General features: G+C 46.8%; 1 protein-coding gene across 9 annotated transcripts in view; it reads right to left on the bottom strand.

Annotated features, from left to right (window-relative positions):
• Positions 1-5,674: 5,674 nt before the first annotated feature.
• Positions 5,675-21,342, bottom strand: part of BTRC (beta-transducin repeat containing E3 ubiquitin protein ligase) — a 125,557-nt gene continuing 109,889 nt past the window's right edge. For all 9 annotated transcript variants that reach the window (XM_068949822.1, XM_068949827.1, XM_068949821.1 and 6 more), the window contains 4 exons: positions 18,001-18,111; positions 16,591-16,669; positions 12,744-12,937; positions 5,675-11,723 (listed from right to left, as the gene is read on the bottom strand). In XM_068949822.1, the coding sequence (XP_068805923.1) occupies positions 12,776-12,937; positions 16,591-16,669; positions 18,001-18,111 (352 nt within the window). In that variant the 3' untranslated portion in view covers positions 5,675-11,723; positions 12,744-12,775. The remainder of the gene's footprint in view (positions 11,724-12,743; positions 12,938-16,590; positions 16,670-18,000; positions 18,112-21,342) is intronic.

Raw genomic sequence — 21,342 nt, 5'->3', positions numbered from 1 at the left:
GGGACAGCAGGGAGCCCCCATGTGACCTTTGGCCACTTCAGAGGGCCCCTGGCCCCCAGCTGAAATATTGGGGTTTAACCCCTGGCTGCTGGCGCCCTGGAGAAAGGAGTTTGGGGCTGTGGGTGACATCAGGCTGGCTCGGCATCTCCCCCGTGGGACCGTGCCGGGTGGCACGGCTGCGTGGCCCCTGCCGGGGGAGGGGGGGGGCGAAGGGACAGCCTCATACAGGCAGACACCCCCATCAGACCCCCCCAGACCCCGCCAGGCCGGGGGGTGGGAGGGCTGGTAACCTGTGCTCCCCGCCACGGCCGTCCCCGCCTGCCCGTGCTGTGGGCACGGTGGTGGCACGGCCCCTCGCCCCCCGGGCCACAGCCCCCCAGCCCCGGAGAGCCGAGATGCGGCTCATGGCAGCTCAGAGGAATCCAATTTTGCTGCGGCCAGGAGCTGCCTCCCCTGCTGCTAATGAAGTGCCTTTAATTAGCAGCCTAATAGCAAGCTCTTAATTTGCTGAACAGCCAGTTGAAAGGATGGGGACCCCACTAAGCCACTGCTGGCGACAGCTCCAAGGGCTTAAAAGGGACAGGCCCCGGCAGGCTGGCCCCACCTGCCCCACTCCCCGAGGGCTCCCCGTGCCCCTCGCACCCAGCCCCTGCCAGGACGTCTCTCAGACACCGCTGATCCAGGCGCCTCTTCCTCCCACAGCTGGGATCCCACAGGATGCTCCAGCTCCTGTCACCCCTCCGGCCGAGCCCCCAGCCCACCGACAGATTTACCATGCCCCCCGCCGCAGCCACGATCCTCTTCCAACCTGCTGCAGTTCGGCTTTTCCAAGGGCAGGCGCCAGCTCCAAGGGCTCCTACATCTTCCCAGGCCTCCGTTTCTCCGTGTCTCGATCCACCGTATCACCTTTCCCTCCGCGGCTGGAGATGGCTGCGGAGACCTCGATGAAGGGCCGGGCGCATCCCGCCTCCCAGGGCCGCGGGGGCAGAGGCCAGCGCAGAGCGCCTCCGGCAGCGAGCGGGGATGCTGCTGGGCAGCCGGGGGATGCTCGCCCCCAGGACGCTCACCCCAGGCCCCACACTCAGAAAGGGCAGAGCAGCAACTCAGGGCATGGGGCAATAAGCCAGGCCCTGCTGCGTCCCCTGGTTGCTGTCCCGCCGCTCCAGTTGTCCAGGCAAATAGCTCGTCCCTGGGACCAGCACCCAGAGGGTTAAATGCACATGGTCCGGTGGTCCCTGCTGGGGAGCTGGAGAGAGACGAGGAGCCAACAAGGTCAAGAGAGCTACCGATGTGATGTAGCCTGGGATCCCGAGTCTTGGCTCCCCGGTGGTGTCCCCCTCCGGGAGCCTGGCTTCCCCTTCCTGAGCCATCCTGGCAAATCCCCCCCTAAACCCCTCCAGGAGCCTCCCATCCCCTCCCCACAGACGCCGTTCACCATCACCCAGCCCAGCGCTCGGCCCCAGCATCGCCAGCTCCATCCCAGCCCCTCTGCTGTGTCCTCACTCCAGCACTGGTGCACTGAGCAGGGGCGTCCGCAGCCGCTGCTCTGAGCCAGGGGGGCGGCTGCTGCCTTCATTCAGGGGATAAATCTGGGTTATCGACACCGGTTCACAGCAGCTACTGGGACACTGTGAGCAGAGATTTAGCAGCAGATGTTCAGGTGAGCAGCACGTGGTGGGAAGAGGAAGGGTGGACAAGGAGGAGGAGGAAAGCCTGGGGTGGCAATTAAGAGCCCCCAGGGAGCTGAGCTAACTGGAGAAAGTCCTGCGACCTGACCGGGTGACAGCAACATGGGGGCGTGCTGGTGAGAAGCATCTGCTGCCCCCTGCTCCAAGGGAGCTCGTCTCCATAATTTACAGGCGTCCCCGTTCCTCGGACGCTTCCCTGCCGCTGCGCGAGGGCTCAGCAAAGCCCAGCTGCCTGCAGTCCAGGCAGAGGCAGAGTCCGTCCTGCCCCAGGGAGCTGGTGCAGAGGGAAGGACAGAACCAGCCCCACGGAGCGGCACAGAGCCTCCTGCCTCCCTGCGCAGCCACTCCGGGGCCGGGACACCGGCAGGCCGCAAGCCTGCAGCGAGGGGCCCCACAGCGATGACATAAATCACTTGCGGAGAAATATGCAGCCTGAGGCTTTCCGTAGGGCTGGGGAAGATGCAGGAAAAGGTCTGCTGGGAGCGTCCGTGCCCTTTTCCAAGGTGAGATGGAAATCTCTTAGCAAGGACATGGTTGCCAATGCTGCCCCTTGGTGTTTGCTCAGCACAGTTTAGTCCAGGACTAGAACGGGCTCCATGAGGAAGCAACGGCCGCTTCAAATATGAAGAGATGCATAGCTTAGCAGCCAAGGACCCCATCTCTGCCCAGACAGCTCACACTCTACTGGAAAAGAGGGAGCCTCCGCAGCACGAGCGCAGCGTGACGGCGCCAGGCAGAGCTGCTCGCCGCTCACAGACGGCTGGAAAGGTCAGAGCAGCTTGCCAGCATTGCCCTTTCTGAGTTGACGCACGAGAAACGGAGACTGTTCAGCAGCCTCCCCATCTTGCTGTCTCCCCCAGAGGAGAAGCCGTCATTGGTTTGCCTCTGTGAATGTCAGCGGGGTGTCTCGGGCATGGGACAGAGAGTTTTGGACACATCAGCCACGTGATGTTAAGCAGGGACTTGCATTTCTGCCAACAGCGGTGGCCTCCAGAAGAAACCCAGCATTGTCTCTTGTGAAAATACTGCTTACACTGGTGTCTGTTCCACAGCATCTTTGCAAAGCACGCGTGCATCGCTCTGTTGCTGGCAGCCGGTTGGAAACCCATCCTACTTTGCTCTCTGGCTGCGGGAAGGCTATTTATCCATACAGGTGAGGCCTTTTCAAACCCAGCTTTTCCTGTTCATGTTCCTTATCCAACTTCGGTGGTCCCCAGCAGATCAGGGAGATTTAGGGCTGCTCCTGCCAACCAGGTGCACATTGGTAAAGCACTTATGAGAGGGAGCTCAGGATGGGAAGGTAACCGGTGAGAAACAAGAGTACCCCTTGGGGGATATAATTCATGTATATTAGAGCTCTTTTGGAGCACAGGAAAGCTGCTTGCACTCACACACATGCTTCCTGGAGCTTGCTAGAAGGGCTCACATGTCCTCACAGCCGTCCTTGCCAAGCAAGGATCAGCCAGTGGAAGGCACAGGGCAGGACCTCAGATTGCTGCAGCCCATTAGGGGTTACTTCAGATTTGCAGAGTATGGTGCCCAAGCAGGATCTCATTTTCTTCAGGTGCTCTTCCCCTCTGGCAGCTCAAGTGCCTTCCTCCTGGGCCAGTGTCCCGGGCAGGGGGTGAGTTGGCTGTGAAGCAACTTGAGTACTTGGAAAAGAGAAACTTTCCGAGGGATCACTTCTTCCTGGCACCTAGGGCTAATGGGAGAGGACAGCCAGGGTAACCCTGCCCCTGTCCTCAGGGGGTCGGACAGAAGAGTGTGAGGCAGATGTAGACGTGCTCCTTCCCTGGCAAATCCGGTTTCTCCAGGCCTGGGTGGGGGTAGCAGAAGCTCTGAAGATCCCACAGCTGGCAGCTGCCAGAAAAACTGGAATTTGCTGGAGGAGCCCTTGCAGAGCACGTGGGAGCCTCCAGCTCTGCAGCGGCTTCCTAGGTGCCAGGCCCTTAACCCCTCACGTCTTACTGCCACTGAAAGCAAAGTCCTTTCCACACCCCCTTCAATGCCGCAAGGTCTGCTATTACGCGGCAGGCTCTGCTACACACTACCTTTGAAAAATCTGAGCCAGGAGCCATGGGGTTTGCTAAAGGTGACAACTTGTCCACAAGACATCCAAGGCAGCACTAGAGCCCGCGTAGGGCTCGTGTCCTCGGCCGAGCTGCCTCCCCCACCGCCAGACTCACTAGCCCTACGCTCTTCAAACCAACACAGCAGGCCCAGCACCATCCAACTGCTGGATTCACCCCAAGCATTTTTGGTAGGAATTACATTAATTTGCATAGCAGGTCTAAGTTGGCCAACTTTCCCCTTTGCAAAAGCTTACTATACTCTTGAAAACACATCTATACAATATATAAAAACAAATATTTTTTTTTAAGCTGTAGGCTGATCATATGCTGTTAATTTGAAGCTATGGTAAACATTACTTTCCTCCTTCATTTGAAGTGGAAATAAGGCACACATTTTTAAACAGAAAGGGTAATTAAGCACTGAATCTATTTAAGATAGGCTGCCGTGGTGTTCGTTTTTCCAGTGGAAATTTACAATGGAGATTGCTTTTCTTTCTCAAAGACACCAGCACGTCAACTCTTGAGTTTTTTGGACTCGTTGCCAGAAATACTGGAAGACGTTTTCCAGCCTGTGCCCTGCAATAGAGCACTGCCCCAGCCTTAGAAATTTGGAACAAATATTCTGATCATTGTCTTTAAACATCAGGGAAAAGGAGAGAGAATAACTAAGAAATGGCGTGAAATCGGTTTCACGCAGAACTGAGTGATAGTTGTCTGTTTGGGTAAACACAGAAACCAGAAAAAGGTGCAAGGAGACCAGGGACTACGAGTACGAAAGGTAAGGGGTTTCACTCGTGTGCACTGGCAGCCTCACACTGTTTAAGTCAAGCTGCATCCTGCGTTACAGAGCAAACCAAGACGATGGACGAAGATTATCGTATGGGAGGAAAGAACAGGGAGGGGACAGAAAAGGTTAAAGTGGTGTAAATATAAACCCCCCTTTGCCGAAGCGAAAACCCGGCTGCTGGGAATCCTGTCAGGAGGAGAGAAGGGGATTGGAAGTGACAGGAATCCTGCTCCCAGCGCTTCGGAAAAGCAGGAGGCTTCGCAATCTCTAGTCCCCTGCTGGCTCCCAAGAATGGAGCCAGCAGGGAGAGAGCCGGCAGGAGCGCAGCGTTTGTTTGTTTTCTGACCACCCTAGGAGTCGGGATCTTAAAATTGCTGCAGCCTTTGTTTTAAAAGGGGCTGTTAAGGAAAATGAAAAGATCCACGGCTGCTATCAAAGCAAGAGTTTCCAGGAGAAAGGTGTTTTGAGGGCAAGGCTGCTGGTGTTAAAATTCGGGCTGGCCGTAAGCACGACAGCGTCCCAAGCCGTTGCATTGCACGTTGGTGCCGAGATACGTCAATTACTCACTCATTATTGAGCAGCAGGATTCTGATGAGCTTATGAAACAAATTTGTGCTTCTTCAACCAGGAGCTCGCAATAGTATCCGGAAAAGCATAAAGTCCTTTTGCGTGCTCCCCCTTTTTTAACGGGCAGGACAGTTTAGCTCTTACGTGTCAGTCACATCCATTTTCTGACTTACAAGGTGGACTCTTTTGCCCCAGCTAGAGGCCATTGGCCATGAATAGACTGTTTCTTAATTAAAAAGTATGCTGTGGCTTTAGGAATAAGTGTTTCTTCTGACCGCCAGGGCAGCCTTTTATGCTGCGTTCATCAACGAGTGACATCCGGCAGCTCGGAAACGGAGCTGACTACTGTAGATTTTGTGCATCATGTAAAGCTGCATCTACCCAGGACTTGGGGCAAAGCTGTCCACCGTACAGCAGCAGCACTTCCAGATGTTTATGCTGCAAACGTTGCACGTACAGTGCAGCGGCACCAGAAGTGTGACTCACATAGCAGAGCTCAAAGAACACAGAGGCGTTATATTTTGACAAGGTCCTTCACTCCAAAAGGAAAACAGGAGAGATTCACAGCTTAATCTTTATATTTGTATTTAAGTTATTTTCTGAACAGTTAAAAAAAAAAAAAACACACTGTTACCATGATCCTAGCTCAAGTGAACATTAGTACGTTAACTACACATCACCGTAACATAATCACAAAATTCAAAGCACTCATTACTTAAGAATCCAGATAACAAATATAGCAGTAACAAACAGAAAACTCTGGAGAAACCATGTCCTTTCTCACCTCTCCCACTTCCACATCCATCTCAGTCTGAGCAGGTAGGAGTGATGCAGCATAGGTTGGCCTGGTAGGCATGGAGCTCTGATAAAGGTAGTGGTGTAAAATGATTGGGAGAAGCTGGATCAGTTCAATTTTATTGAAGTCCAAAATATTTTTGTGCCATGTTAAAACTGTGCATAGGGTGAGCGCTGCAATGCCTCACGTGAGAAGGACAAAAGCCAAAAGCATAGTTACGCTCTCACAAGCAACATGAGAATCTCACACTGAACTGCCCAGTTTTTTCACAGCTAGCTCCTTTCACAAGTCCAATTGCTGGCTCTGCAAACAGCTTGGGATAAGCTGGCCAACCCTTCTCCAGCAGTAACGCCTCGGCATGTGGGGCTTTGCTTATACGTAAACCTGTGCTACAGCACTAGCACATCAAAACACTTTGCCTGTAGTGCAACCGATTGTAATTCACAATACAGACATGGAGTAGAGACGCTGTGTGAGGAGGGTTGCTGTTTCAGGCTTGCTTTTCTGGCTACAGCTGCATTTGTTTCCTGCCAGAGCAGAAATCACTGTAACTTTCAGGGTGATAGGCTGTTGAAACAAGGGACCTATTTTAGGAGCTGGTTACAGATGTTAAAGACATCTTTGCTGGCTGTACATCTATGTACATCAGAATCCCCGCAGTTTTGAGAGGATCAGCTTAGCATCACTGAGGATCAATCACGGGTGACAACTTCCGTGGGATATGCACCGGGCAAAAGGGAAAACCAGTGGTCTTTGGGAACAAGCAGTAAGTCAGGAGAAAAATTTTCTGACAAGACAAAGGATGATTCATACTGGCAGTATGTCAAGGCTTACCCTGGGAAAGAAGCTTTGGGAATTTGCCAGTAGCCAGAAGGCTACACCTTATTAAAAAAAATATGGGGTGAAGGGCAAAGAAGGGGAAGTCAAATGCTCAGCCTCAGCAGGTAACCTTTCTTCTCAACCCACCGCTGAGGTTGAGGAGAAGGAACGCACCCAAGAGACCGGCTGCTCCTGCAGCAAATAATTCTCTGCATTAAAAGTGGGGACAGACTGTGGGCCCCTCATGCCAATCAACCCAGCAGGGATTTGCTGGCAGGAGGAAGGAGGGATTTCATATGAAGACCTCCTTTGGGGGACAGCTGGGTCACCTGCTGTTCCCCTCTCCTTCTAGAAGCTATTGCTTATTGCTTCTGGGGGAACAGCAGCAGGGCAACGCTCAGCATGTCAGATGCATCATGCATGCCACTTGGAGACCCTGGCAAAGTTCATTCTTCTCTTGGCCAGTGTAATTTAGACTGTCCCTCTCTCCTCATGCCCCAGGGCAATCTAAAAGGGGGCATCAACTGACCAGGCACTTGGAGGCATTACTTCATTACCTCCTGATGATTTTCAGTGTTCTCACAGAAAACCTCCTTTCCTCTGAGCCAAGTACACAAGCTAGGCTATTTTCAGTATTGTCCCCTCTTCTGTAGAGATCCATCTCCATCCCCACACTCCCCTCCTAGCTTTCAACCACATGAGTCATCTCCTCCTTTTCCTCCCTCAGTTAAGAGTTAGTGTGCAGTAGGAAGACTGGCTGCTCCTTTTCATCAGATTCCCTAGCTAGGAAGAGCAGCTAGTACCGTGGGTCAACCACAAATGCTCCCCCACAAGCTAGTTTAGGAATCGTCAGCCACAAAAAGCAAATCTAAAATGGCATCTAAAGGAAGCTAACAGAATTAGGCAAAGAGCTCGACCTGGAGATGCACTGAACATCTGCAACTCCCCATTGGAGTTGGGATGCCAAGAACCTCAGTCCCAAGCCTGGAGTTCTGCTCAGACTGAGAAAGGACCACATGGCAGGGGCAGGAAACACATACCTGGGAGTAGAGAAATGCGCATGTTACTCTCCAGCTTTTTCAGTGTTCCAAAAAAAAAAAAAAAGAAAAAGAAAAAGGAAAAAAAGGATCCTTTGGAGCAGGAGGAGGGTAGGTAGAGCATGGTGGTCCAAGTCAGCTTCCAGTTTAGAAACAAGTTTAAAGCATTTCAACATTTCTGATGATCTCAGGCTTCTAAAATTGTCACCCGAATCCTTCTGTTCCAACAGAGAATGTATCTGTCCCTGAAGGTTAACGGGGAGCAGAGGGAGCTGCTCCAGAAGAGACAGCTGCAAAATTCCTTCATGTCATTTTCTATTTGCATATTTTAAAGCAAGCTGTATTCCTCTGAGGATGAGAAATATCTGCAGCAAAACGGTGCCCCATTGCCAAAGGAGTCACAAGCAGGAGATGGGGTGGCCATAATGGATTGTCCTGCTCTTAATGTCCCACACCTCCAGTACTTTCAATCCCATAGTCCAAGGGGGAAGGCTACTGTGAGCTTCCTACCTGTGGGAGAAGTGACGATCTCTACGCAGCAGAGGTATTTCATCTTATTTCATTCCATTTCAAAGTGATGTGCAACACTTACAGCCCACAGACAGTTCCAAACCTTGCTTTTATCTCCTTTTAGCAGGCACCTTCTAGTTCTTTTCATTACAAAATCTGCAATTACTCTAACCTGGCTGAGGGATTATCCATTCAGTTCATGCTGAAACCTTTCTCTCACATGCACTCTTGCACACTCTCTCACACACACACACACACACACACACACACACACACACACACACACACATCCCCTTAGGGAGGACATCTGAAAGAGCCACTTTCTTCTGACACTGGGAGATCTACTCATTCCTCCCTGGGTGCACAATGAACACCAGCAAATGTCAAGCTGTGGCAGATTCAAGTTCAAGTTAGATCAGTTAACTTCAGTTTCCTTCTTAGCGATCAGAAACTTTGTACAACTCAGGAACTGGGGTAGGAATCCTCTCCCTTTTGCAATTCTGCATTTAAGTACCCAGACACAGTCCCTTCTTGTCAATGAGACACTGTTCTTACCATTTGCCAAACATGGATTTCAGCTGTTGCTCACAAACTGTACCTTAAACAGCTCTATACAGCAGAGTTCACAGAGTTCAAACTACAGTACCGCTCAAATACCCTACAGTGTTTAGAAGTTACAAAACAGCAGCATGGAGCAGCAGGGCTATGACAATCTGCAGTTGTGCTGTCTCTGTGGCCAACTAGTCTTTTAGTTTTCCCAAATTCTCTTAACTTGCGCAAAAAAAAAAAAGAAAAAGAAAAAAAAAGAAAAAAAGAAAAAAAAAGAATTCCTTTCAGGCATTATCCTCAAAGACGCAGTTAGAATATTACAAAGCTCTGCAGCCTTCAGAGGCTGGGGAGACAGATCACTGTTTTCTACAATAACCTGAAGATAGAAGACAGAGGATGATGAGACAAACTGAGGATGGAAAATGACTATTAAATCTCCAGCCAAGGTTGTATAAACTGCCTACAGGTGACCACACTGCGGACCTTGTAAAAACTGAACTTAGACGAACGACGTTCACATAAGACTCAGAACTTCAGCTCAGGGAAGTCTGGGATGTTAACTTTGATTCTCTACACTCCCCAGCCAGTTTTGATTTGGGATTGTAGTACGTCTGCTATGGTTAATTGCCTGAAATCCCAAACACCCTTCCTAGACCTGAAAGTAGTGCCACAATTAGTTGCGGATGAGCTTATGGTTGAGACTCAGAACTTTAAAGACGTTGCAGACATAGGTCATACTGTCAACGGTACTTAACAGAGTTAACCTGTAGTTAAATAGTAGTTCAAACAAACAGAAAACAGGAGTGTCACCACATGCTCTGAGACACTCTTTAGCGCTGCTGTAGTTTCGGGCTCAGTGAAATTATATGGAGCTGGGTGCTTAACACTGCTGCTCACGCGCTTTTAGAGCTGTACCAGTTACTCTGCAAGCACTGGCTGTCCCTTCCTCCATAACTCCATCGCCTTTTGTCCATCTTGGCTGTCACCAAAATGATTTAAGCCCTCTGGACTGCTCTCTAGGGACTCTTGGCTCAGCTCCTTGCAAAATTTCATTGGTGGAAAAACTGCATCCCAAGCATGTAGAAACGATGCAACTGCTTCCCCAGCAAAGTGAAGTTGATGAGAATGGCTAAATAAAATTTCCCATCTGCCAAGTTTCAAGTTTAGAGGGTGTTACTAATTCTGCTTAAAAATTCTCTAGCCCAGAGACAAAGGGCCCTGATTTCCTACTGTGGGACTGGAGCAACTCCCTACTAAGGCAGTGGGGGTTATTCAAGATCTACAGTAAAACACGTGGGCCCAACCTGCAATAACCCAGGGACTGGTTTACACAATCTTTCCTGATCCAAATGCAGGCCTGCTGCAATCCATTTCAGCTCTGCAGAAACAGCTGTTTTTCCCAGACCTCTCTGTCTAGTTCAGAGACATGAGAATTGTTCCCCATGTCCCTCCTCTTCAGGGCTACTTTTCTCTTTTAAACTACATCAATTCACAAAAGCCTCAGTTGCAAAGCAAAGATCCAGCCCCCCCATCAGTAAAGGGGCTAATCGTCTTGTGCCCCTAAACTGTAATGCAGCATGCACATAGGTTAGGGAAGCACACCAAAGGCTCTCCCTCCTAATGCTTTCTGGAAGAGCCAGCCACAGAAATGCTGTAGATCTATCCTCAAGCTACTGCTAACTTTACTGATCGTACTCACGGCCACATGCATTTAGCCATTTGCCATCACCAGGGGACCGTGCCCCACCGCTGTGCATGTGAGCAAAATCTTGCTGTCGTGGATAGAGTATGCATGTAGTGTCCCCACTCCTGCTAGAATGGCTCAGTCTCAAGAGCTCCACAAGGTTCTTAGCAGCTTCCACTTCCAGCACCGGGCTACAGCCTCTCTGAGGGGAAAGGGGATGGAAAGAAAGGAGCTATGCCCAGCTCTCCTCCTCACCCCAGCCTCAAACTTCATCCCACATACAGAATGATTCCTAAGCCAACAGCAACACACTGGCTCCAGGTACAACAACAAGATGAAGAATGTCCTTGGTTCAGGCAACCCCTTTGCTAGTGAAATACCACCCTCAGCCAACATTCCACGCTAGTGGGGGACTGGATCTCAACCCCAGGCCATCACGCTTGGGACTATGGCAGAAGAGGGTTTAACTTTTCATTGACTAGCGTTCCCCAGCCAAGCAGATGTTAAGGGAGATTACAATATACATCTAGCTTCCAAAGGGTTAGCAGAGCAGGCAGGAGAGGAAAGAGATGGATTTGGCTCATAATGGTCAAATTTCAAGGGTCCTCTCTCCGCAAAAAACAGCTTTGCAGTCAGAACTGCCAAAAGCTGCAGGGAGGAGGGCCCCTGGTCTGGCTGTTATAAGTGTTTCTCTTGCTCTTCAGAGTTGAATGCTTTTATAAAGGCCCAGCAATGGATATTGATTTCAGTCTGAAAGTAGCAGCCTTCTCCCCACCCACCCTCCCTCCCCTGAAGTGACTCTCTCAGCAGGGTGCACTGTGGCTACAAGTCTTCTGCTTAACAGCAAAGCAACACATTCTGGCAACATCTTAAATATATTCATAGGACATCTGTGACTGGGGCTGGAAGGGAACCAAACAGGGTAGAGGGAAGAGGAGTGAAAAGGAAGATGGGGAGGAGGGGGAAAAAGGGAAGGGAAAAAAAGGGAAGGTTTAAAAATGTTAATTGTTCATGAAAGATAAAAGTCATCTTCTGATATAGCAGCACTTTAGCAGTCAGCCGCGCTGAGTAGACCCTGTCTGAGATCAACCGCATGCCAACTTTGTTCCAGAAACAAGTCTGAGAGCCTCTCTCTTCAGCAAGTATTGGTTACGTGGATAGTTCTTTTGTCCTGGCATTGGCAGATAATTTAAATACTGCAGCTTAAATGAGTCCTGGAAACAAAAAACAGAACAAAACAAACAAATCCTGTTCGTACTAAATCTTTTAAAGATTTAAAAGAACACCTGACTGACCAGCGTGTTCAGGAAAATGGAGACTGCTGGGCTGACAGCTCTGGAGCATGACTGTATATTTATCCATCAGACAGACAGAATATAGGATGTGCTCCATAACAGAGCGTTTGCATGGTCACTGTCACTGTGAACATCTTCTTGCAGAAGTCTGTCAGCCCTTCTGCCATTTTTCTCCAGCCGCTAACAGGGGTGATGCCCACCAAAGTGAGCAATCATGCCTGTCCCACTCCGCTCTCAAGGATCAAATCTACTCTGCAACTGACTCAAGCGTAAGAAATACGATCTCTTCCCCACACTGCGTTGTCCAATACAAAAGGGTGAGATGATGAGCAAACCAGTCGAGCTCTGACATTAGCAGTTTAACACATATGCGGTAGTAGGTAAAGAGAAGGAGGGCTAGGCCTTATGAATAAATGATTTTGCACATTGACGCATCTTGATTTAATCTGCCTGGGCTTGTGCCTCAGCGTCTCCTCTCCCAGCCAAACTGTTCTCTTGAATTAGCTTGCTGCAGAGCAAGAAGAACGGTCACCACTTCAGAGGGAGGGAACAAAGCTGACGCTTCTTGGCAAAATCCTCCTGCCTGGTGACAACTGCCCAGGGTCAGGCCATCTGCATCCCCTTGTTAGGCAGCAGCTGCTCTACTCGCTCTGCAGAAACCCTCCTCCTTTCTAGATAGCAGTGATAGCTGATTTAATTGTTGATGACGACAGACAGAGGAGGAAAGGTTCCTCAGGGAAATTCATAGGCACCACATGCCACAAATCCTAGGATAAAGCCCCTACTCTAAGGTATCAAAAACATCTCTGCCCTTTTACAGGACACTGTAATTGCTGCTCATCCAAGATGAGAAATACTGACTGGTCCAGCTAGCAGCATGCTTGGCACTACATCCAGTATCACCTTTGAGCCTCTTTTTATTTATGTATTTATTCTTACCTGTGCAAGTGTGAGGTACAGTGTAGTGTTATTTATCTTGAGATGTAGGTGTATGTTCTGGACGGGGAACGAGTGGATTCTGCTTGGGCAGCTGGATCATTCAGAAAATCCCAGATGAGGATGGTGTCATCATGTGAGCTGCTGACGATCTGGAATTCGTCAAACTGAAGTCGAAAGACCCTTCCAGAATGCTCCTAAATGCAAGCAGGAGATGCAGCATGTTACTTCACACAGCTGCTGGCTCCTGGGATAGAGCAGGGAAGACAAACTTGGGCTCAGTTCTAGGGTTGAATGAATATCTCAGTGAGTAAATCCCACATGACACATTGTACATCACCACTCACACAGCATAAACTAAGCCCTCTTTCAGTGAGGTGAAGAGAGCTTGCCATCTCTGAGTTTTGGGCTTGCAGGAAGTTTATAGTTACCCCATTACCTCTTCAGTCCCCATACACACCCTGTGAAGAACAAACCAAGCTCCCTCTACAATACAATTCAGCCTGATGCTTTGTCTTTCTTGCTCTGCTGTGTAATTCTTTCCCAAAATCACATTATTGCCATATGCAGTAGGTTAAAGGGGAAGAGATGAGAATTTTGCATTCAAGACTAGACATCATCACTACCGCTGAAGAGGAAAGAGCTTAACACTGGAGGACACTGAGGAGACTGTTGTAAAGTCCAGTGACACAGTAATAATTCCTCTTAAGCAGTTCTAAAAATATGATCTAGAAAGGGCATTCTTTACAGGCAGTTTGCATTCTGCTCTAAGGCTGAGTGAAAAAGGCATGATGATTTGGCAAGAGTTCAGACTGCAATTAACAGGAAGCAATGGCAAGATCCTGGATATTGCAGAGCAAATCCACTATGCTTTCCCTTGTTTGCCGGCTATTTTTTCTCAGTGCCTACTGCTGCAAGACTGAGCAGTGGCCTCCTCCTCCTCAGTGAGAAGGGAACAGAAACCATGCAAGTGGGGCAAGCCCTATCTCTTCCATTAATATATATTTCTCTGCAGTGCTCACATGGTGCAAGAGGCCTAGGGTCAGGAACAGAAATGTGGTTAACAATATTCTAATACTAAAAACACAGATTTTTCAAATATTCAGATAAAAGAGAATAGTTGATTACTAAATGAGAAGCCTCTGTCTTATGGCACCGGATTCCAGAAACAAAGTTTGGTTTGCAAAGCATGGAAAGAACACAACAGCTGATTTAAGGGAATCTTTAAATCTTCAAATTAACTGAAAATGCACACACCAAAGTCAGATTCTATTTGTAAGATAAATTTAAAAAAAATCCAATCACTGGAACCTTCCTGAACTTCTAAACAAATAATCTGAATTTGTCTTAAAAATACTTTATTGGTTCCTGACACCCCACCTATTCCAAAGGGAACTCTGTTTCCAGTTTCTATGATACATCAGTGAAGTAAAGAAGTCCCTGCTGAAAAATATCACTACAACAGCCAGATCCACTGAGGGACCCGCTCGCTCACAGAGACACTGAGAGAGATGGGTATGTCCAAAAACTGTTTCGAAAACTCTTCTTTTCCCCCAGTCACTGCAGGCTAAGGAAGGTTGTCATAAAAGTCCAATAGCACCTGCAGTGGCGGGGGCAATAAACAGACTGCACCTCACAAGTGGAGGCCACAGGGACTTGGATTCTTTAGCTGATAAGGAAAGCTGCATTGTGTGCTTATTCTGAGCCTGGAAAGCTGCCGTCAAACTCATACTCTCTTTCAGCTAACAGAAGACAAAACCGGAAAGGACCTGGCATGCAGCGAGCATTCGTTATCTACATGCTTTCCTCCTACTGTTTGAAAATTGAACACGAGCAGCAGGAGACTCACGATGTTCATTGTGCAGCCAGGTTTAATTTTGGAGGCCGAGGGAAGAGACGAAAAAAAAAAAAAAGGGTAAGTGGGTATAAGGACACCCTGTTGTCATAAACATGAAAAGCCCTAAAAGCACCACAACAGCCTCCTCTGCCCCTCCTCTTTTGGCCTCCTCCATTGCTATCAAATAGGGATTTATGAGTATCCATGTGTTGAGATTCCTACAGCGTTTCCATCCCACCGCTTCTGATTTATAATATAATTAGTTGGGGCACTTGGGCTGTCCACTGCTGGAAAATGTAGAGGAAATCACAGTAGTTAAATTAAGGCTACAGGTTACTAGGCACACATTTGTCTCAGGCTGGAGCAGGAACACTACTAATAGCATGCTGAAGTCTTAGATTGTCAAGATATGTGCTCATGGGCGCAGAGCTGTTCCACAGTTTGCAAATGAGTGGCCAATGACAAAAGGTTTTTCTGGATTTCAGCCATGAAACTATATGCGGTTTTATCTGGCTAACAAGAATGTTTTTCAACATAGTACCTGCAGGCATCCAAGGCTCTCACAGACTCGTACTCTGCAGCTTATGGTTCGAATACATGATTGAAAAAGAGTTAGCGTGGCTTAATGAGCTACTGCCTGTCAGTTGAGTCATTGTAAACCCTCGCAGCCTGTGCCAAATGGGAAGTAAAATACATTAGTGAAATGTATAGCAACAGGGACAATTCAGGTGGTCGATGAGTGCACAGGTCACCTAGAGCAGCTCAGCTGATGAGACGTAACCACATGTTTAGAGAATCAGACAGCCTCAGTACGCTGTTGGTTTAAAGCAAAGACATCAGTTGCACGCCACAGCAGGAACAGGTTTAATGTATACTGACTGCATCATAGCCCAAACATTTCTAAAAACAAGAACTTCAGTACTTCTTTTTCAATGTGAATTTGGTACCGGACTGAAATGTTCGTTTATCCCCAGGTCAAATATTGTCAGAGCAGCAACACTGCAAGTTTTAGGGGTGAATGGGATGCAGAGATGCTTACAGGAACCATCCCACGGCCTTGACTGCATTGGCATTTTTCTCACAACCTTCCCACAGTATTCTAAAACCAGTGAAAAGCCACTGCTAAGCATGGCTGTGAATGATGTTATCACTCACACAATGACATTTTCACCACACCATCATCAGACCTCCACTACATATCAACAGACAGCATGAGAGCAACGCCAGTGTAGTCACTGTCTAAGGATGAGACAGTTTCACTGTTTGTTCCTTCCAGTCATCAGCCTCTCTTTCCTTAAGCACCCAAAAGCCAGTTAAAAGCAATTTCAAGGTTGCTTTTGCTCGTGTTCCTCCAAAATTTGGAACGTACTACCTTTCTTCAGGAAACTTCATGTCAACAACTCCGACAGCATGGACTACATCGTTAGATATATACGTGAGCTGAAGAAAACCCATTGGCACATGGATTCCAAGAAGGACAAGAGGACAAGTCTCATAAACGGATTTAGTTATGAACTTAAAGTCAGAGAATAAAACTTCAAAAATGAAAGAAACTGCCATAGGTTCTAATTTTTAATTACCCTGTAATGTTAAAAAAAAAAAAAGTTGGACTCCGTAAGAAGTCAGACCCCCTCCACCCAAAACACAAATAAAAAGATATAACTACCTCCTCTAGCCATATGGAAGTATGTGCATTATGCCTAATGGTAGTACAAACCAATACATCTACTTGAAGATAATCCTCAGTTTTACAGTGATGCAAAATAGTGCAGTGATGACAGGACTATGCGGGAGATAAATGACCCTCTATGACTGTCTATCAAATCTATATTAGACAACTACTTTCAAGCTCCTCAAGCTCCCTCTTTTTTTAGTAAACCTGCAGCTTTCTTGGGACCCTGTTTTCTAGTTCTTGCATACTGAAGCTAAACTGACTTGAGCTTTCATGGCTCAAATTGTCCTGATCAATCTCGCTCTTCTACCCTCTCCACAACCCCTACCAAAAGCTCTTACCACAAGGGTTCGCAGGCAGAGGGTCCCTGCTGGAGCACGGGGATCCAAAGCAGCCACCAGATCCCACACTTTAATTTTCCTAGTAGTGAAAAAATAGACAAACATCATGGCTCTGTTAAAGAGAAGAAAGGAAGTGTTCACTGAGAAAAACTAACTACTAGCACAACTCAGCTAATACACAAGTTCATGGAAAATTACAGAATTTTTTCTGCTCTTGAGACCTGCTTCTTGCATTTCTCCTCTGTAAAGCTCCCAGAGCTTAATGGGAGAAAAATGTGCTGTTAACATAAAGTAAAACACACAAAAGCAGGTGACAATAACATAGAAACATGGAAGAGAATTAGCGCAGACACCTGGCCAAATGCCCCAAAAGACACAATCCCAGTTGGGAAAGAATGTGAGGATTTGTGTAAGGCAGGTGCTACTATCTTAGAAAATATTCTTGTGTGTCAGCCCCTGCACTTATCTGACTTTCTAAGCAGGAACTCCTCCTCCCCTTTACCTGATACCAGTCTTTCTCTTTTCTAAGGACAGCAGTGGCGCATAATAAAATTGCTCAACCTAAACTTGTGGCAACAGCAAGTTGTTGCAAATAGCAATTGCAGGTGGTTTCCATGGAAAATTTCAGACATGTCTCCCCCTGAATCAGCAAATGCTGAACGTTTCAGAGGGAAGGATCAGAAACATTCCCTTCTTCCACAGCTCACACACTGCTACCAGCACTGCTAACAAATTCTCAGAGGTTTGGGATACAGCTAAAAAACTCAGCTATGCAGACTTCTGCTGAGGCCTGGAGGGAGATGGATATCATCCTGTCTTAGAACATATACTAGGAAAGGCATCAAAACCGGGAAATTGTAAGAGTTAAACATAAAAGGGCAAGAGAGAACGATACTGCTAAACTGCTATATGAGCCTTGTTTCTGTTATCAAACCAAGCGCAGGTAGCCATGACCTGATCTCTTGCTATGGGGAAGAGTGATACATGCAAACATGCACACAGAACAACTAAACGCTGTTAAAAAGATGTGCTGCATTTGTAAAAAAGCAGTAGCATTTTTTGATTATGGACAGGTTTCTGATCTGCCACAAAAACCTTACTTTCACAGAGAGAGAACTGCAGGTTGCTCTTACCAGTGGTTCAACTAGACGAGGTTTCAGATCAAGTCTGTTAGATGTTCTTATGAGCTAAGGAACTGGACTACACACATCAAACCACACTGACTTTTTTCGAAGGAAGAAAAGAAAGTGTACTTTGCAGCATGCTTCTCATTTACTGGCCATGAAAAGAGCCTCTCACTACGACAGACAAGGACTCTAACCTTTATAAGGAATGTCTAGCAAAGCAGGATGTGAGAGACAAAAAGAGACAGGAGGATACAAGGTATCTAGACTGCACTGACAGCCTCACCCATCATATGCACCGCTGACTATCCTCTTGTTATCAAAGCGTATACATCTCACCAACTCTTCGTGGCCTTCCAGTACTCGTAAACATGCCCCGCACTCGATATCCCACAGCCTGGAAGAAATTAGGAAGAGAATTTTTGAAGACTTAATTATTGCAAGGAACGATTTTGATCCTTTCTTGTAATTAACGGAAACTTAGAAATAAAGTCTATGATGAAACAACAAAGAAGGAACCAACTACCTTCATCATTCCTTTTCTTGCAGTTAAGCTGGAAGCATGTTTTCCAACGTGACCCTTTTATGTTACAGTACCACAAGCAAAATGATTCAGAGATCCAGATATTTTAAGACCAGAGAGGCCTAGTATCTGCAGATCTAGTAACACAAGCCACAGGATATCTCTCAGTTATCCTTGCAGTGAGCCTCGTAACTTTGTCTACTGAAGTCCATTTTTCATAAAAATATCCTGCCTTGACTCGAAGATGGTAGGAGAGGGAGGCTTATGAATCCCCTTGACATCTTGTTGCAATGGGTAAATTTCTTTCACAGGGTATATGACTATTTTTGTGCCTTTATACCCCTATTTCTGATTTGGAAGCTAATGTCAGACAAATTTAGGCATCAATATAGTGGTGACGGGCACAAGAAATTACAAGCCCTTTTTTACTCATCAGTTTCTCCCACCATCGGTATGTTTAGTCTGTAATCAAGGTACCTCATGTGGAAGCGAAAATGTTGGGCGTCCTAAATTTATTATTCTGTAATGCTTTTTCTTCTTGCTCTCAGAACTTCTGTGGCTCTCTGCTGAACCACTTCTAATACTCCAATAGCCTTAAAAAATTCTGGCATGAAAAACTGGACATAGCATTCCAGTAAGAGACCCAGCAATGTGTTATTCTCAAATGTAAATAACTCAAGAGTTTTGGGGTCGTGAAGGGTTTTTACCATGGAGAATAAATTAAAATATATCAATTTTTACACTTACACAATACATTGAGAAATCTCTAAGAAATGCTTGAAACAGTTAGGAAATAAGTCTATTTGCTTTCCACACTTTTGTCAGTTTCTTGACATAATTCTCAATTATCATGGATAAAAAAAGATTATTTGCCTCCAAGAACTGAAATTCTTTGAGATGTATTGTCTATATGTATTCCACCTCTGGATGATATACTCCCCGCTCATGACAAACAGTAATCTTTTAACAGCAGTATCTACTGAGGCCCTCTGACACACAGCTGAAAGAAGAGAGCAGTCACAAAAGTTCTTAAGTGTTCATTAAATTAGCGTTCAGACTGACGTGAACTTCACAGTAATGATGAAGATGGGTGGTTCATGGAATCTCTCTGGGTGACTCATCTCAAAGCAGCACAGCCGCTGAGGGCTCAGGTCACTTTTCCTTGAGAGCGAGACACAGAGAGAGAGAGAGAAATTGTCCCCACATATTTCACTCCTGAGATTCCCCCAGGGAATAATCCAGAGCCAGTGAATGCGTGCTGAAGGTTGATGCAGAAGGATTTCTGCAGTCCTGCCAAAACAAGCTGCTCTCCCTTTGGACAATGGAGGAATGAACAGAACTCCTTCTTCATTTCAGGGCTCGGGAAGGATTTGTCTATGCCTACATTTGAGGCCAAGCAGGAGCAGAAGATGATTCTTTGATCACTGAAGTTCATCTTTCAGGAATCTGTGAAGATCCCAACAGTTTTTATGTTAGTAGCAGTACACCAGTCAAGGTCAGAGCAAGCAACTCCATGGCAAAGGTCAGCCAAAGGCACTCTGGCTGGTCAGACAGCATTAAGTTTCCCAAGGACTGTCATCAGGATGGACAAGGCCAGAAATGAACTGGTGCAGAAAGGTTCGAAGAGCAATCTTGTGCCAGGAACTTTCATGCCATGTGTTTCCATTCCTTGCCATCAGTCCTGAGTTTGCCAGCAGCTTTGGGAGGCTGCATCACAGTAATTCAGGCCTTTATTAACAGGTTTCAGTTTGAGTTTTTAGCTGAATCTGACTGGGATTAGAAAAGATGATCACACCCCTAGTCAGGTGGGGAATGGGCCTTTGTGTTCAAAAGGGATAACCACTATGTAAGAGCAGCATATCTCAAATCTTCAGCTCCACGAAGCCTAGCAGAACTGGGTGCCAAGTGCACCTCCCAGATTTGATAACCTTCTCAAATTTCTACTTCTTTTAAACAGTCAAAGAAGCAAATAGTAAGACAACCATTCTTAGGTTTAAGAACTAACTACAAAAATTCACTACAAAGCACGTGCAGGCAAGGACACTACAAACTCTTCCTTCATATAGCTTTGGGAAAACATCTGGAAATAGAGGGAGGCCTGCAATAATTTCACCCTTTAATTTTCTTGAAGTCCTGGCAGAGTTGGAAGATGTGCAGAATGCAGGTAAGCCTGAATCCCCATCTCCTAGAGAGAAAGTTGCTATCTGAAGAGGCCAGTATCAGATTTCCAGGGTGTGCACACACACTGGAGGTTGAATACATAAATGCAAATCAACCATTCATTTGGAAAATGAACCCAAGATGACGTAGTCCAATTCTCTTTATTTTCTTGTTCTAAATTTTGTGTTTTTTCCTCCTTTTCTATATAGAGCTTGTCTGCAGTAATGAAAACCTTTGGCCCTAGAGGCCAGGATACTGAAATGGTTGAATTTACGTAAGTTGATGGGCCTGTTTCCACCCGATGGAAATCAGCACAATTATAGTGATGCCTATAGGGCTATGTCATTTTACGCTGGTGAAATTTCTGGCCTAAAACAAAATCTAAATCATTTTCAGACATGGAGTTTCTCTATATAAGAATGATTTTAATTTCCCAGCTATGTCAAATGCTCTTTGGATTTGCAGGTGCAGAACTGGAAATCACAAAGTCTCATTTCCTTTTGGAAAAAAGCTTCCTTGCAACTGAGGAATGTCAAACTTCAAATTCCATACCAGGTTGCAACCTCTATTAAGGCCAACACACAGCACCTGGTATTTTACAGTAGATTAAAACAAAACATACAAAACATCAGACCACCCAGGAAGAGGAGTTAGTAATCGGCCCTTTTTTAATCACCCTTCCATAGACATGTGCCCTCTGCTCATGGTTGAAAGAAAAGTACAGGTAAGCCTTGTGCCTTGCCCACATAGCTGTGAAATTTGACTTCCATTAAGCTTCACTGCCGACATTCCTAAAATTCTAGCACAATTTCTCTGTCAACTAGGGATTTTGTCCAGTGTGAGCATAAAAGTAATCACATTCCTCTTTAGTGTTATTACTATAGTGACACTTATTTTTATTCATATTACAAGTTATATTTTGAAATCTGACCTAAGCGCTGCCTT

The sequence above is a fragment of the Struthio camelus genome, chromosome 7, assembly GCF_040807025.1.
Source record: "Struthio camelus isolate bStrCam1 chromosome 7, bStrCam1.hap1, whole genome shotgun sequence".
Taxonomy (NCBI): Eukaryota; Metazoa; Chordata; class Aves; order Struthioniformes; family Struthionidae; genus Struthio; species Struthio camelus.
Note: the sequence above shows the minus strand (reverse complement) of the source record. Positions and strands in the feature narration are given on the sequence as shown.